At 41.5% G+C, this 16,047-nt stretch overlaps 1 protein-coding gene across 2 annotated transcripts in view; it reads left to right on the forward strand.

The window, feature by feature from the left end:
* Positions 1-7,910: 7,910 nt before the first annotated feature.
* Positions 7,911-16,047, forward strand: part of LOC139557102 (bromodomain adjacent to zinc finger domain protein 2B-like) — a 39,034-nt gene continuing 30,897 nt past the window's right edge. The window contains exons 1-3 of one of the 2 annotated variants that reach the window (XM_071371471.1): positions 7,911-8,219; positions 9,052-9,181; positions 9,499-10,383. In XM_071371471.1, coding sequence (XP_071227572.1) covers positions 8,217-8,219; positions 9,052-9,181; positions 9,499-10,383 — 1,018 coding nt within the window. In that variant the 5' untranslated portion in view covers positions 7,911-8,216. The remainder of the gene's footprint in view (positions 8,220-9,051; positions 9,182-9,498; positions 10,384-16,047) is intronic. The other variant, XM_071371470.1, reaches the window with a different exon arrangement.

Consider the following 16,047-nt stretch of genomic DNA (forward strand, 5'->3'; position numbering starts at 1 on the left):
GCTTTCTGGTAAGTTTTGATTACAATACTGGGTGGGGTGAATATATTTTATTTGACATACATGATTTTTTGTTAACTAGTAAATAGTAGCCTACAGCAACGTGTGTTTCAATCATTTCTAACTTAACAATTTCTGCAAGTTTTTGCTACCATGTGGGTTTTAGCTTGCTTGAGCCTGCTAACTGAGGAGTGTTAATTCACCTGTTCCCATACATGTTTCATAAAAAAAAAGAAAAATGTATCTTACAAAGGAGTTGTTTAATCTAACTGCTTAACTATTTATCTGTACATGGAATTGTATCTGGGGTTTCTTTCAATTTTTTCTCCCCTAATCTTTACAGGAAATTGCCACGGGAACTATCTGATGTGTGGAGACATTTCGCTGCAGCTAATGTAGAAGGAAAGGCTGTGTACATTTGCAAATACTGTGCCAAATCATATGTGAAGAATGCAACAAAAATGCAGAATCATCTGGCCAAGTGCATAAAGTTCCCTCAACGCTCACAACGAGCAACCTCTGACAAAAGTCCCTCTACTTCTATTCGAGGTGTAAATGATGAATCAGACACCTTATCGATAGCAACAGCTCATGGTCCTCCTGAAATCAGAAGTTTTTTTTGACTCAATGGAGGAACGTAGTCAGAGAAATGCTGATGAATGTCTTGCTCGAGCTGTGTATGCAACTGGTTCACCTCTGATGCTCACAGGCAATGTGCATTGGAAGAGATTTCTGAATGTTCTTTGCCCAGCATACACCCCTCCAACCAGACATGCTTTATCTACTCATTTGCTGGATGCAGAGTTCAACAGAGTTCAAGTGAAGGTCAAGCAAATCATAGAGATAGCAGACTATTGCAATCATCTCTGATGGGTGGTCGAATGTTCGTGGGCAAGGAATAATTAACCACATCATCTCCACACCTCAACCAGTATTCTACAAGAGCACAGACACAAGGGACAACAGACACACCGGTCTCTACATTGCAGATGAGATGAAGGCAGTCAGTAATGACCTTGGACCACAGAAGGTATTTGCACTGGTGACAGACAATGCTGCGAACATGAAGGCTGCTTGGTCTAAAGTGGAGGAGTCCTACCCTCACATCACACCCATTGGCTGTGCTGCTCATGCATTGAATCTGCTCTTCAAGGACATCATGGCACTGAAAACAATGGATACACTCTACAAGAGAGCCAAGTAAATGGTTAGGTATGTGAAGGGTCATCAAGTTATTGCAGCAATCTACCTCAACAAGCAAAGTGAGAAGAATAAGAGCACCAGATTGAAGCTGCCAAGCAACACCCATTGGGGGGGGGGGGTGTTGTTGTCATGTTTGACAGTCTCCTGGAGGGGAAGGAGTCTCCAAGAAATGTCCATATCACAGTCTGCCGATATGGACAGCCCCATCAAAAGGATCCTCCTGGATGATGTATTTTGGGAGAGAGTGGTAAGCAGCCTGAAACTCCTGAAAACTATAGCAGTAGCCATTGCACGGATTGAGGGAGACAATGCTATCCTGTCTGATGTTCAGACTCTGCTTGCAGATGTAAGAGAAAAAATCCGTACTGTCCTGCCCACTTCACTGTTGCTACAAGCAGAGGAAACTGCAGTTCTGAAATACATCAAAAAGCGTGAAGACTTCTGCCTGAAGACCATACACGCCGCAGCTTACATGTTGGACCCCAAGTATGCTGGCAAGAGCATCCTGTCTGGTGCAGAGATCAACAAGGCCTATAGTGTCATCAATACCGTGTCTCGCCACATTGGCCTGGATGAGGGCAAGGTTCTTGGCAGTCTGGCGAAGTACACTTCCAAGCATAGGCTTTGGGATGGAGATGCAAGATGGCAGTCGTGCCAACATATCTCATCAGCCACCCGGTGGAAGGGACTTTGTGGATCTGAGGCTCTTTCCCCTGTTGCCTCCATCATCCTCCAAATCCCACCAACATCAGCCGCCTCAGAGCGCAAATGGTCCTTGTTTGGGAACACACACACCAAAGCATGCAACAGGCTGACCAATACAAGGATTGAAGAATTGGTGGCCATCCGGGCAAGGTTGGAGAACAAGCCATCCTCAACAAGGTTGGAAAGTGACAGTGAAGATGAGGCCTCAGAGTCTGATGTTCAAGAAGTGGACATTGAGCAGGTCCAGGGAGAAGACATGGAATCCTGAGAGGAACACAACCAAAGCTTTAGTTTCCAGACTATCATTTTACAGATGTATGTTGAAAAGGTTTTGGGGAGATGCGATGGATCATTGGGGATCATTCAATATTCCCTTTTGTTGTTCAGTGAAATCATCCCATGTGAAGAGTCAACTCATTTAATTAAAGTTCAATTCGTAACTAAATTGTTGTTTTTATGTCTATTGGAAGGATTTAATCATTTGCAATTATGTCTACTTATGATAAGGTAAAAGGTTTATATTTCTGTCTCCATATGATATGGTAAATATATCCAATGCAAAAAACATCTATATTTAAATGATATTAATATTAATTTGCATATATTTCCGTTAATTCCCACGGAAAGTTTCCACCTCTGAATATTCCCCAAAATGTGCAACCCTATCAAGGACAACAACAACCCGAGCCACTGCCTGTTCACACCGCTACCATCCAGAAGGCGAGGTCAGTACAGGTGCATCAAAGCCGGGACCGAGAGACAAAAAAACAGCTTCTATCTCAACGCCATCAGACTGCTAAACAGCAATCACTAACTCAGAGAGGCTGCTGCCTACATTGAGACCCAATCACTGGCCACTTTAATAAATGGATCACTAGTCACTTTAAATAATGGCACTTTAATGTTTACATATCCTACATTACTCATATCATATGTACAAGCTAAGCTAGCCAACTTAGCTTGGGTGCTCAACTGCTGTTGTGAGGTCAGAATGTTCGGATCAAACCTACAACCCTACTCCTCAGACAAAAGAGTGTGATCTGAACGCTCTGAGAGTGAAACACTCTGAATTTACAAATGGACAATGTGACAACTCTCGGAATTTACCAACGGACAATCTGACAGCACTCTGAATTTACGAACGCCCAATATACAAACACACCCTAAGAAGCGGTTGATGTGTTCAATGTGAGCTATTTTTATGCTTCCCTTGCTTAAGTTTCGTTTTAGCTTCTTTTACTTTCGGTTTTGTACACCAGCTGAAAATACAATACTTTTTTGGTGATGGAAAATATATTTCACTGCGGTTTAGATGGTACAATGATTCTCTACACTATACTTCCTTGTTTTGTCACATTAACGGAAATCAGGCGAACTATTAGAGTTTTAGCAACCAGGAAATGGCGGATTGATTTCTGCATAGTGCATCTTTCAACGACAAACTCCCATCTCAATACTATCTCATCATCACTTCCTGTTGCATTCTGACCAGACACACTTTGCGCTCTAATGATTCCGAGGGAGACATCCCGTCGGGTCCTAGAGCCGCTATGTGTATTCTGTATTGAATGAGAGTAATTAAATAGTTATGCCATGAAAGCTGTGGAAGACGATTAGGAAGTGTGAGACAAGAGGAGAGGAGGTAGTGGGTTGAAAAGGGTTCAACAATGAAGGGGATAATGTGAAATGGCTTAATGAGAAAGCAATAGTTATCGATTCAAAATCATATTCTTGAGTACAGTCTTTCTTTTGAGTAACAATATTATGGTATTTGTTTTATGCTTTTCTTGAATGTGCCCATTTTATTGTGAAATGAAACTCTGGCAAAACTGAAGATTAAATACAGTGCATTTGGAAAGTATTCAGACCCCTTGACTTTTTCCACATTTTGTTACGTTACAGCCTAGTTCTAAAATATATATATATTTTTTTATCCCTCAGTCTACACACAATAACCCATAATGACAAAATCAAAACAGGTTTTTAGAAATTTTTGCAAATGTATTAAAAAGTAAATATCATATTTTCATAAGTTTTGAGACCCTTTACTCAGTACTTTGTTGAATGACCTTTGGCAGCGATAACAGCCTTGAGTCTTCTTGGGTATGACACTACAAGCTTGGGACACCTGTATTTGGGGAGTTTCTCCCATTCTCCTCTGCAGATCCTCTCAAGCTCTGTCAGGTTGGATGAGGAGCGTCGCTGCACAGCTATTTTCAGGTCTCTACAGAGATGTTCGATCGGGTTCAAGTCCGGACTCTGGCTGGGAGACTCGAGGACATTCTGAGACTTGTCCCGAAGCCACTACTGCGTTGTCTGTGTGCTTAGGGTCATTATCCTGTTGGAAGGTGAACCTTCGCCCCAGTCTGAGTTCTTGAGCGCTTTGGAGCATGTTTTCATCAAGGATTTCTGTACTTTGCACCGTTCAGCTTTTCCTCGATCCTGATTAGTCTCCCAGTCCCTGCCACTGGAAAACATCCCCACAGCATGCTGCTGCCACCACCATGCTTCACCGTAGGGATGTGCCAGGTTTCCTCCAGACGTGATGCGTGGCATTCAGGCCAAAATATTAAATATCTTTGTTTCATCCGACCAGGGAATCTTGTTTCACATGGTCTGAGAGTCCTTTAGGTGCCTTTTTGCAAATTACAAGCGAGCTGTCATGTACCTTTTACTGAGGAGTGGCTTCCGTCTGGCCACTCCACCGTAAAGGCCTGATTGGTGGAGTGCTGCAGAGATAGTTGTCCTTCTGGAAGGTTCTCCCATCTCCATAGAGGAACTCTGGAGCTCTGTCAGAGTGACCATTAGGTTCTTTGCGACCTCTCTGACCAAGGCCCTTCTCCCCCGATTGCACAGTTTGGCCAGCTCTAGGAAGAGTCTTGGTGGTTCCAAACTTCTTGTATTTAAGAATGACGGAGGCCAATGTGTTCTTGAGGACGTTCGATGCTGCAGAAATGTTTTGGTACCCTTCTACAGATCTGTGCCTCAACACAATCTTGTCACGGCGCTATAAGAACGATGCCTTCTACCTCTTGGCTTGTCAACTGTGGGACCTTATATAGACAGGTGTGTGCCTTTCCAAATCATGTCCAATCAATTGAATTTACCCCAGGTGGACTCCAATGAAGTCGTAGAAACATCTCAAGGATGATCAATGGAAACGGGATACACCTGAGCTCAATTTCGAGTCTCACAGCAAAGGGTCTGAATACTTAGGTATTTCTGTTTTATTTTTATACATTTGCAAAAAAAATCTAAAAACCTGTTTTCACTTTGTCATTATGGGGTATTGTGTGTAGATTGATGAGGAAATAGTTTATTTAATCAATTTTAGAATAAGGCTGTAACGTAACAAAATGTGGAAAATGTCAAGTGATCTGAATACTTTCCAAATGCACTGTATATTATGTGGTGTCACTTGTTGTGTCCTAAAGGGCAGGTTTTTGCTGCAGGATTGGATAGTCTTTATAAAAGTTCAATGATGTTTTGCACAATGATAGTGTGTGTGTGCCTGTTCAAAAGTAGGCCACTGTAGAACACTCTTCCAAGAATTATCCAGGTGCAGGGTTCAACAAATGTCATATGAAATGAATAGAAACACCTGCACGCAGTTATGTTACCATGAATTTTATCGCACTAAAATAAATTAATGAAAGCCTAGAATGTAGGTTGTTCTATTCCTTTAATATAATCTATGTTCTCATTCTGGAAATTTGCCTAATTCATTATAGGAGATGTAGTAGCCTATACCACAATATTGCAAAATTAAAACATTAGTTTCATTAAAAGGGATTTATTTTTGGATTTTGGCAATGAAGCCCTGTATCTACTTCCCAATAGTCAGATGAACTCATGGATACCATTATGTCTCTGCATCCAGTATGAAGGAAGTTAGAGGTACTTTCGTGAGCCAATGCTAACTGGCGTTAGCGCAACCACTGAAGTCTGTGGCATCTACTAGCATGCTAGCTGATACCATAGACCTCCAGTCATTGCGCTAATGTTAGTTAGCAATTGCACTAACTCTCGTTAGAAACTCCCTTCAAACTGCACGAAGATACATACAAAATGTTATTCGTGAGTTCATCTGATCCTGGTGAAGTAGATAATGGGCTTCATTGCCAAAATCCCGAAGTATCCCTTTAACAGAATCGTTTACCGTGAAACGTTAGACTTTAAAACAATGTAACAGGAAATTAATAGGTTAAAATTGTGGCAGTGTATAAGTATATTAAAAGTATCAGAGCACCACACATATGCACTACACTGAATTTGCAGGCCTTCAAGACAAGAACCATATGATGTGAGAGACCATATCCCTACTTTGTAGTGGGCTATCTTTATAAAAAAAAAGGGCACAAAATAATATCATGATGTCTATACTCGAGACATTCAAGTTTCAACTTTATTTCTCCCAGAGGGCAATTTGTTTTGAAGCAGGTGAGCACTAGACATAAAAAACATTAAAATCCACATGGATCTGAATGATGGTAAAATGAAGATGTCACAGCGGTCCACCCCTTAAATTCATGCAAAGGAAGCTTCAATCCAGTTGTAGGAGTAACATGTTTCTCCAGACAAAAACGTCAAATGTAGATGGTTTGAGTGCTGCTGAAATTTGTTTTGCATGTAGCTGAAGGTTTCAGGTCATGCACTTTTAGCTTGGAAAATGCTCAAAATGGTCACTGATGACAGTGAAATGTGGGGAAATGTGTGAGATGACAGGCCAAATACATTTGTAATCCGAAATAACACTGTGATAACTCACCCTATATTTTCAGTACCAGTAGGTTATGTATATACTCTGTGTCTAGTATTAGACCAAATATACTTATCTAACTCGGTTTCCCATATTCATTTGTGTTTATACTCAAATTCATACGTACTTTTAATTACATTGTATTGATCCATACCTTCATTTTTGTTTGTAGCCTAAGTACATCAGATGACAAGTGTAATTTTATGATAGTTCGGCGGTAGGACCCTGAGCTCACCAGGCTGCACGTAGTGTGTACCCATTCACTTCCTCTTGCGGCTCGATGTCTTTCTCTTCTGTAATCATGGCTGCGCTCAAACACCAGCCATGTTTGCTAATTTGAAACCCAAAGGTTAGCGAAAACCTGTTTATTATTTACATCGCCTGTACCGTCTTCAACCATATTTGTTCAATCGGAGGATCAAAGGCATCGGTGCCTTTGAAATCCAAGGATTACAAGGTTAGGCAGTTTTAATTAAATTTTATGGCGAAAACTTTTGTGTGTGAGGATGATGCTGTCTCGCAATTTCTAAGGCAACTAACGTTAACGTTACAGCTAAAACAATGTGTATTACCTTGCTAACAAAAGAGCATCCAAAATGATCAGTAACGTAAACAAGAATGAGACTCCAAGACGGCCTACTATGTTTCGATTCTCCATAAGTTTTATTAGCTAATGTAGCTAGCTACCTGCTGTGACTTATTAGCTAACTAGTTTTACACTACGGTGTTAACTTCAGTTGCTGATTATTGTAAATAACCTTGAATTTAGCGGTATCGATGTGTCGAATGTTGAAACAACCAGCAAATTCTAGAATGTAAACCCGATTGTATTAAATGTAACTAGCTAGCTATATCTCACCTCACGACATCCTTGGAGGATTGTTTTTGTTGCAGAGAAAGACATGAAATCAGATGTTAACTGCGCGCGGTGTCGCTAACCAGATAGGCCTATCTCGCTGGTTGGAAATGACGTTATTTAATGAGCTTTAGCCACTTATCTACTAGCGAGTTTTGAATTAAAGTTCATTTGAAAATATGTAGATACTGTTGTACACAAATTAACTAACGATAGCTAGTCAATATATCGACAATACCAAAACGTAACATGCTTAATGCAACTGCTCGAGCAATTTTGTTATTGAATTTCACTAACATTACAAGCCCTACTAAGCCCTTTTTGTTTCCGTTGTTGACCGTTTGATAAGCAACTGGATAACGTTAGCCACTGTAGCTAGATGGTTTAGCTATATTGAGCTAGCTAACAAGCGAACATTAAATGAATGAACTTCAACTGGACACGTCAAATAGCTAATGTTATCATGAAATAAATGTACAACAATAGTTTTTATTAAACATAGCCATAGTGAGAAACCAAATGTTGATTTTTTTTATCAGAGGGCTACATTTTGATTTATGTCGATGAACACTTAGCTAGCTCCACAGATCATCTAGGTAGCTAGTTGATCTGTGGATGAGAGAAATTCAGGTCCATCCAGGGGGTAATATCCGCGAGCGCATGGTCACGTGTGGTAGTTAGCCCAGCCAGTGTGAGATGGTAAGCAGAATTATGTACAATCGAATAACATTTTATGTCCTTCGAAAGTAACTAATAAATGACTAACTGTTGTTTTGGTTATTGCATTACCATATATTTGTGATATGGCCCAAACATGTATGTTGCAGCGAGCTACGGTAGTATAGAACGCCAATGTTTTCAGCTAGCTACTAGTGTTAGTTAGCTCTTCGTGCTAATATTACTCTTTATCGTGGGATGGATGTTGAAAAATGCAGTTAAACATTGGGTTTACGAATGGTTTGACGTTCCATACAATATGTACTTGTTGTAAACTACGATATAATTTTTTTTCAACTTGTAGTTATCTTGAAAACATATTTCTCAGACCAACATATTGTTGTTTTCCCGTTATCAAAACGGGTCCGTTGTGCTTTAGCTACCGTGGATCAATCCGTGGCGTTCATTGTCCATTATTTTGTTGGCCAGAGCATCCCCTTCGCTGCTTTAACTGCGACATTGTTAGGGAGCTATGGGAGGGCAATGTTTGATAATTAATTCCACACCGTGTCATCCATAGTAGTCCATCTCAGGCTTGCCAACGCCTGCAGTTCTAACCAAGTAATGTTAGTGTATGGATCTAGCTAGCTACTTTGTTTTTAAAATAACACATACTATTTTCTATTTATTTTATAATACACACATTTTATTTATGAAAACCATCCATTGCATGTGTATTCTGCTTGTAAGAATAGCCTATTTATGAGACAGCTGCATGGAATTTGTGTGATTAGTATTTTATTTGATATGCAGGTAAAATATTTTTTCTGGTTTCTGTTCATGACTTGTGGTCTGTGCTACTTGTCTTTTTCAGATGGAGTCGAACAACCATTTCAACTATGGCAGCCACTCCTCCGTGTCTGCTAACTCAGGAATGAAACTCTCCTCAGGGGATTCTCTCTATTCTAACAGGTCTCCCATGAGTTTCCCTCCACAGGAGAAAAGTGAGTACCCCTCTAACCACATTTGCTGTGGTTACTCGCTGCATCACTATTTCTATATCAATAACTGATTTATATTTCATCTCTCTCTGCCCTAGTCTCTTGACCCCTTATAATCAGCAAAATATTGTATGTAACTCTAGACCAGGTGTTCGGTGTATAAGCAATCAATATCATGATCATACCACAACAAATTGATGTAACCTCACCTTAAATTCACTGGACATTTTATGATTGCAGGATGCATGACCTGTGGATGCTGTGTGAATTGAACACACTGAACAATTAATAATCTGATTCACCCCTGACCACCTTTGCAGATATGAATGGCGAAATGAATGTGAATGGCGTCACTACTGTAATTGGGCCTAGTGTGCCTGGCTCCCACCTTCCAACAGCCTCATATCCCCACATGAGCAACCACCACCACCAGAGTAGCATGGGCTACGACTACCTGTGGGGAGGACAGCCACAGTACAGCCCAGCCATGGGCTCGTCTCCTGGGCATGGCATGCACCAGAAGCAGCCTCCACCTGGGGGGATGCAGCAACAGAGCCAGCACCACTTCCAGGATCATGGACAGTACCAACTGAACGGGGGCATGTCTGGGTCCCGTCAGCCACCCGTGGCGGCCCCACCAAACGTGACTCTTACAGGGGGCCAGTACTGGAACAGGGGTAACCCGGGGCAACAGCAGAGCAGCACAGCCATGGCAATGGGGTATAACTCACAAGGTGTGTACGGGTCCTACCAGAGCCAGGTGCATCCTGGGATTGCGCCCTCACAGCATCACCAGCAGCAGCCTCCACAGTCATCCCCTCACCAACAGACACAGCAGCACCTCCACCCGCACCACCACCCACATCACCAGCAGCAACCTCAGCACTACAGCATGGTACCCAATGGGATTCCCTACTACCAGCCCCAGCACCCACCTCTTCCCGCTCCACAACCCCAGCCCCCATCCCAATCTCAGTCCCAGGCTCAGATGATGCCCCCTACCTCCCAAAATTTCACCCCTCCACGGGGCAGTCCACAGCACCACCACATTGGCCAGGGAGGCACTGGCAGCCCCCTCCCCCTGGGGGTGTCCTCTGTCCCAATGATGTCACCCTCGACAATGGCGGATAGTGGATCGCCCCAGAGCCAGACCAGGGAGAGGAGTCCCCATGGAGGTACTGTGGGGATGCCTGCTGTCATGCAAGGTAAGATTTAAATATTTACACAGGTGGCAAGTTTTCAGAGTAACCTAGTCCCTTTTTTTATGGCACTAAAGAAGTAAGTATCTGTTTCCGTGTTTCATTTTCATATGGTCACTAGAGCCAGTGTCTGTGGAAACGGCACAATATATCACTGGAGTTCGAAATACCTATTTCAAAGCGATTTTTATTTCCAAACGATGACTCAATTACGCTCAATTAGGCCTAATCAGTGTCTCAGCTGTCAGTGATTTAATTTGCTAAGCAGATTTAATAAAAAACAATGTTTCCATGACAGAACTGAAAACCTTTGCCGATATGAAAACATATATTTCAGTGTTTTCTCAAAGTGTCTACTTTTTCCACTTCATAAGTTAACTAGGCATATTTTCATTTAGAGGAGAGTGGGGTAAGTTGAACCGGTGTCCAAAAATACAGATTTCCGATTGTTATGAAAACTTGAAATCGGCCCTAATTAATCGGCCATTCCGATTAATCGGTCGACCTCTAGTGGGTAGTATATGGGGCTTTGGTGACAAAACGGATGGCACTGTGATAGACTGCATCCAATTTGCTGAGTAGAGTGTTGGAGGCTATTTTGTAAATGACATCGCCAAAGTCAAGGATCGGTAGGATAGTCAGTTTTACCAGGGTATGTTTTAGAGGTCGACGGTCAAATTCCAATTTTTCATAACAATCAGTAATCTGCATTTTTGGACGCCTACACAGCTTACTTCGCCAAACGGGTGATGATTTAACAAAAATGCATTCGCGAAAAAAGCACAATCGTAGCACCAATGTACCTAACCATAAACATCAATGCCTTTCTTAACTTCTCTAGGGTACGTAAGACGGTAGCGTCCCACCTCTTCAACAGTCAGTGAAACTGCAGGGCGCCAAATTGAAATACAGAAATACTCATTATAAAAATTCAGGAAAAAAAACATATTTTACATAGGTTTAAAGATGAACTTCTTGTGAATCCAACCACGGTGTCAGATAAAAAAATGTTTTACTAATAAAATAAAATTTAAAAAATGCTTTAGGGCGAAAGCATACCTTAAGATTATTTGAGAACATAGCCCAGCAGACAAATCATTACAAACAGTAACCAGCAAAGTAGAAGAGTTACACAAGTCAGAAATAGAGAGAAAATGAATCCCTTACCTTTGATGATCTTCATATGGTTGCACTCAGCAGACATTCATTTACTCAATAAATGTTCCTTTTGTTCGATAAAGTCTCTTTATATCCAAAAACCTCAGTTTTGTTCGCGCGTTTTCTTCAGTTATCCACAGGCTCAAACGCAGTCAAAACAGGCAGACAAAAAATCCATATTGTATCCGTAAAGTTCGTAGAAACATGTCAAACGATGTTTATATTCAATCCTCAGGTTGTTTTTAGCCTAAATAATCGATAATATTTCAACCGGACAATAACGTTGTCAATATAAAAGGTGAACAAGAAAGGCACTCTCTCAGTCGCACGCATGAAAAAGCTCTGTGACACTTTAGGGTCCACTCATTCAGACTGCTCTTACTTCCTAATTTTTCAGAATACAAGCCTGAAACAATTTCTAAAGACTGTTGACATCTAGTGGAATGCATAGGAACTGCATTTGGAGTCCTAAGTCAATGGATACTGTAATGGATACTGTAATGGCATTGAATAGAAAACTACAAAACCAACAAAAAAAACTACTTCCTGAATGGATTTTTCTCAGGTTTTCGCCTGCCAAATCAGTTCTGTTATACTCACAGACACTATTTTAACAGTTTTGGAAACTTTAGAGTGTTTTCTATCCAAATCTACCAGTTATATGCATATCATATCTTCTGGGCCCGAGTAGCAGCCAGTTTAATTTGGGCGTGCTTTTCATCCAAAATTCCGAATGCTGCCCCCTAACCTAGAGAAGTTAAAATCAATACACAAGTATATATTTTTTAAACCTGCATATTTAGTTAAAAGAAATTCATATTAGCAGGCAATATTAACTAGGGAAATTGTGTCACTTCTCTTGCGTTCAGTGTAAGCAGAGTCCGGGTATATGCAGCAGTTTGGGCCGCCTGGCTCGTTGCGAACTGTGTGAAGACCATTTCTTCCTAACAAAGACCGTAATTAATTTGCCAGAATTTTACATAATTATGACATAACATGGAAGATTGTGCAATGTAACAGCAATATTTAGACTTAGGGTTGCCACCCGTTCGATAAAATGCGGAACGGTTCCGTGTTTCACTGAAAAAATAAAACGTTTTGTTTTTGAAATTATAGTTTCTGGATTTGACCATATTAATGACCAGAGGCTTGTATTTTTGTGTGTTTATTATATTATAATTAAGTCTATGATTTGATAGAGCAATCTGACTGAGCGGTGGTAGGCAGCAGCAGGTTCGTAAGCATTCATTCAAACAGCACTTTCCTGCGTTTGCCAGCAGCTAATCACAATGCTTGAAGCATAGTGCTGTTTATGACTTCAAGCCTATCAACTCCCGAGATTAGGCTGGCAATACTATAGTGCCTATAAGAACATTCAATAGTCAAAGGTATATGAAATACAAATGGTATAGAGAGAAATAGTCCTATAATAACTACAACCTAAAACTGGGCATATTGAAGACTCATGTTAAAAGGAACCACCAGCTTTCATATGTTCTCATGTTCTGAGCAAGGAACTTAAACGTTAGCTTTTTTACATGGCACATATTGCACTTTTACTCTCTTTTACACTTTGTTTTTGCATTATTTTTTTTATTTAAAAAAAAATCCCATTTCTCCCCAATTTTCGTGGTATCCAATCACGAAAATTGTGTACCTGGCCCCCTTGGTTAGCGCGCACTGCACCCGGCCCGCCACAGGAGTCGCTGGAGCGCGATGAGACAAGGATATCCCTACCGGCCAAACCCTCCCTAACCCGGACGACGCTATGCCAATTGTGCGTCGCCCCACGGACCTCCCGGTCGCGGCCGGCTGCGACAGAGCCTGGGCGCGAACCCAGAGACTCTGGTGGCGCAGCTAGCATTGCAATGCAGTGCCCTAGACCACTGCGCCACCCGGGAGGCCCCCGTTTTTGCATTATTTAAACCAAATTATTTATTTGAGACTAAATAGATTTTATTGATGTATTATATGAAGTCAAAATAAAAGTGTTCATTCAGTATTGTTGTAATTGTCATTATTACAAATATATATATATATAATTACCTTTTGTTAAATCATCCCCCGTTTGGCGAAGTTGGCTGTCTAGTTAGGAAGAAATAGTCTTCACACAGTTTGCAACGAGCCAGGTGGCCCAAACTGCTGCATATACCCTGACCCTGTTGCACAAAATGCAAGAGAAGTGACACAATTTCCCTAGTTAAAATAAATTCATCTTAACAGGAAATATTAACTAAATATGCAGGTTTAAAAATATATACTTGTGCATTGATTTTAAGAAAGGCCTTGATGTTTATGGTTAGGTACACATTGGTGCAACGACGGTGCTTTTTTCGCGAATGCACTTGTTAAATCACCCGTTTGGCGAAGTAGGCTATGATTCAATGATAAATTAACAGGCACCGCATCGATTATATGCAACGCAGGACAAGCTAGATAAACTAGAAATATCATCAACCGTGTGTAGTTAACTCGTGATTATGTTAAGATTGATTGTTTTTTATAAGATACGTTTAATGCTAGCTAGCACCTTACCGTGGCTCCTTGCTGCACTCGCATAACAGGTAGTCAGCCTGCCACGCAGTCTCCTCGTGGAGTGCAATGTAATCGGCCATGATCGGTGTCCAAAAATGCAGATTACCGATTGTTATGAAAACTTGAAATCGGCCCTAATTAATCGGCCATTGCGATTTAATCGGTCAACCTCTATTCTTAACATATGACCCCCGTAGTGATTTGTTCTTGCAATTTTTGTGACATTTTAGATTTAAATATAGCGTTTTTTTCACAGCAGTTTGGATTTTACTTAATTACTTTTTCAAAGTAACTTTAGTTACTTATTCTAAAATGGATAAAATACCCCCATCAATCTACACACAATACCCCATAATGACAAAGTGAAAACAAGTAATTGTTGCTTAAAGAAATACCTTATTTACATTAGTATTTAGACCGCTTGCTATGAGTCTCAAAATTGAACTCAGGTGCATCCTGTTTCCATTGATCATCCTTGATATGTTTCAACAGCTTGATTGGAGTCCACCTGTGGTAAATTCAATTGATTGGACATGGGTATGATTTGCAAAGGCACACAAAATTAAATCAAATTTTATTGGTTACATACACATGGTTAGTAGATGGTATTGTGAGTGTAATGAAATGCTTGTGCTTCTAGTTCCGACAGTGCAGCAATATCTAACAAGTAATCTAACAATTCCACAACAACTACCTAATACACACGTCTAGGTAAAGGAATTTAATAAGAATATATACATATAAATGTATGGATGAGCAATGACAGAGCGGCATAGGCAAGACTCAATAGATGGTATAAAATACAGTATAAACATTAAAGTGACTAGTGATCCATTGAAGTGGCCAAGGAACTCAAGTTTGTGGGTAGCAGCCTCTCTGTGTTAGTGATGGCTGTTTAACAGTCTGATGGCCTTGAGATAAAAGCTATTTTTCTGTCTCTCGGTCACAGCTTTGATGCACCTGTACTGACCTCGCCTTCTGGATGGTAGTGGGGTAAACAGGCAGTGGCTCGGGTTCCACTTTCTCCACTGCTGTCCCGTTGATGTGGATAGGGGGATGCTCCCTCTGCTGTTTCTTGAAGTCCACAATCATCTCTTTTGTTTTGTTGACGTTGAGTGAGAGGTTGTTTTTGTGACACCACACTCCGAGGGCCCTCACCTCTCCCTATATGGCTGTCTCGTCATTGTTTGTAATCAATCCCACTACTGTTGTGGCGTCTGCAAACTTGATGATTGAGTTGGAGGTGTGCATGACCACGCAGTCATGGGTCGACAGTGAGTACAGGAGGGGGCTGAGCACGCACCCTTGTGGGGCCCCAGTGTTGAGGATCAGCGAAGTGGAGATGTTGTTTCCTACCTTCACCATCTGTGGGCAGCCCGTCAGGAAGTCCAGGACCCAGTTGCACAGGGTGGGGTTGAGACCCAGGGCCTCAAGCTTAATGAGCTTGGAGGGTACTATGGTGTTGAATGCTGAGCTGTAGTCAATGAACAGCATTCTTACATAGGTATTCCGCTTGTCCAGATGGGATAGGGCAGTGTGATGGCGATTGCATCGTCTATGGACCTATTGGGGCGGTACGCAAATTGAAGTGGGTCTAGGGTGACGGGTAAGGTGATATGATCCTTGACTAGTCTCTCAAAGCACATCATGACAAAAGTGAGTGCTATGGGGTGATAGTCAGTTACCTTTGTACAGGAACAATGGTGGCCATCTTGACGCATGTTGGGACAGCAGACTGGGATAGGGAAAGATTGTATATGTCTGTAAACACTCCAGCCAGCTGGTCTGAGCATGCTCTGAGGACGCGGCTAGGGATGCCGTCTGGGCCGGCAGCCTTGCGATGGTAAACGTGTTTAAATGTCTTACTCATGTCGGCCACGGAGAATGAGAGCCCACAGTCCTTGGTAGCGGGCCGTGTCGGTGGCGCTGTATTATCCTCAAAATGGGCAAAGAAGGTGTTTTAGTTTGTCTGGAAGC

Source organism: Salvelinus alpinus, chromosome 28 (assembly GCF_045679555.1).
Source record: "Salvelinus alpinus chromosome 28, SLU_Salpinus.1, whole genome shotgun sequence".
NCBI lineage: Eukaryota > Metazoa > Chordata > Actinopteri > Salmoniformes > Salmonidae > Salvelinus > Salvelinus alpinus.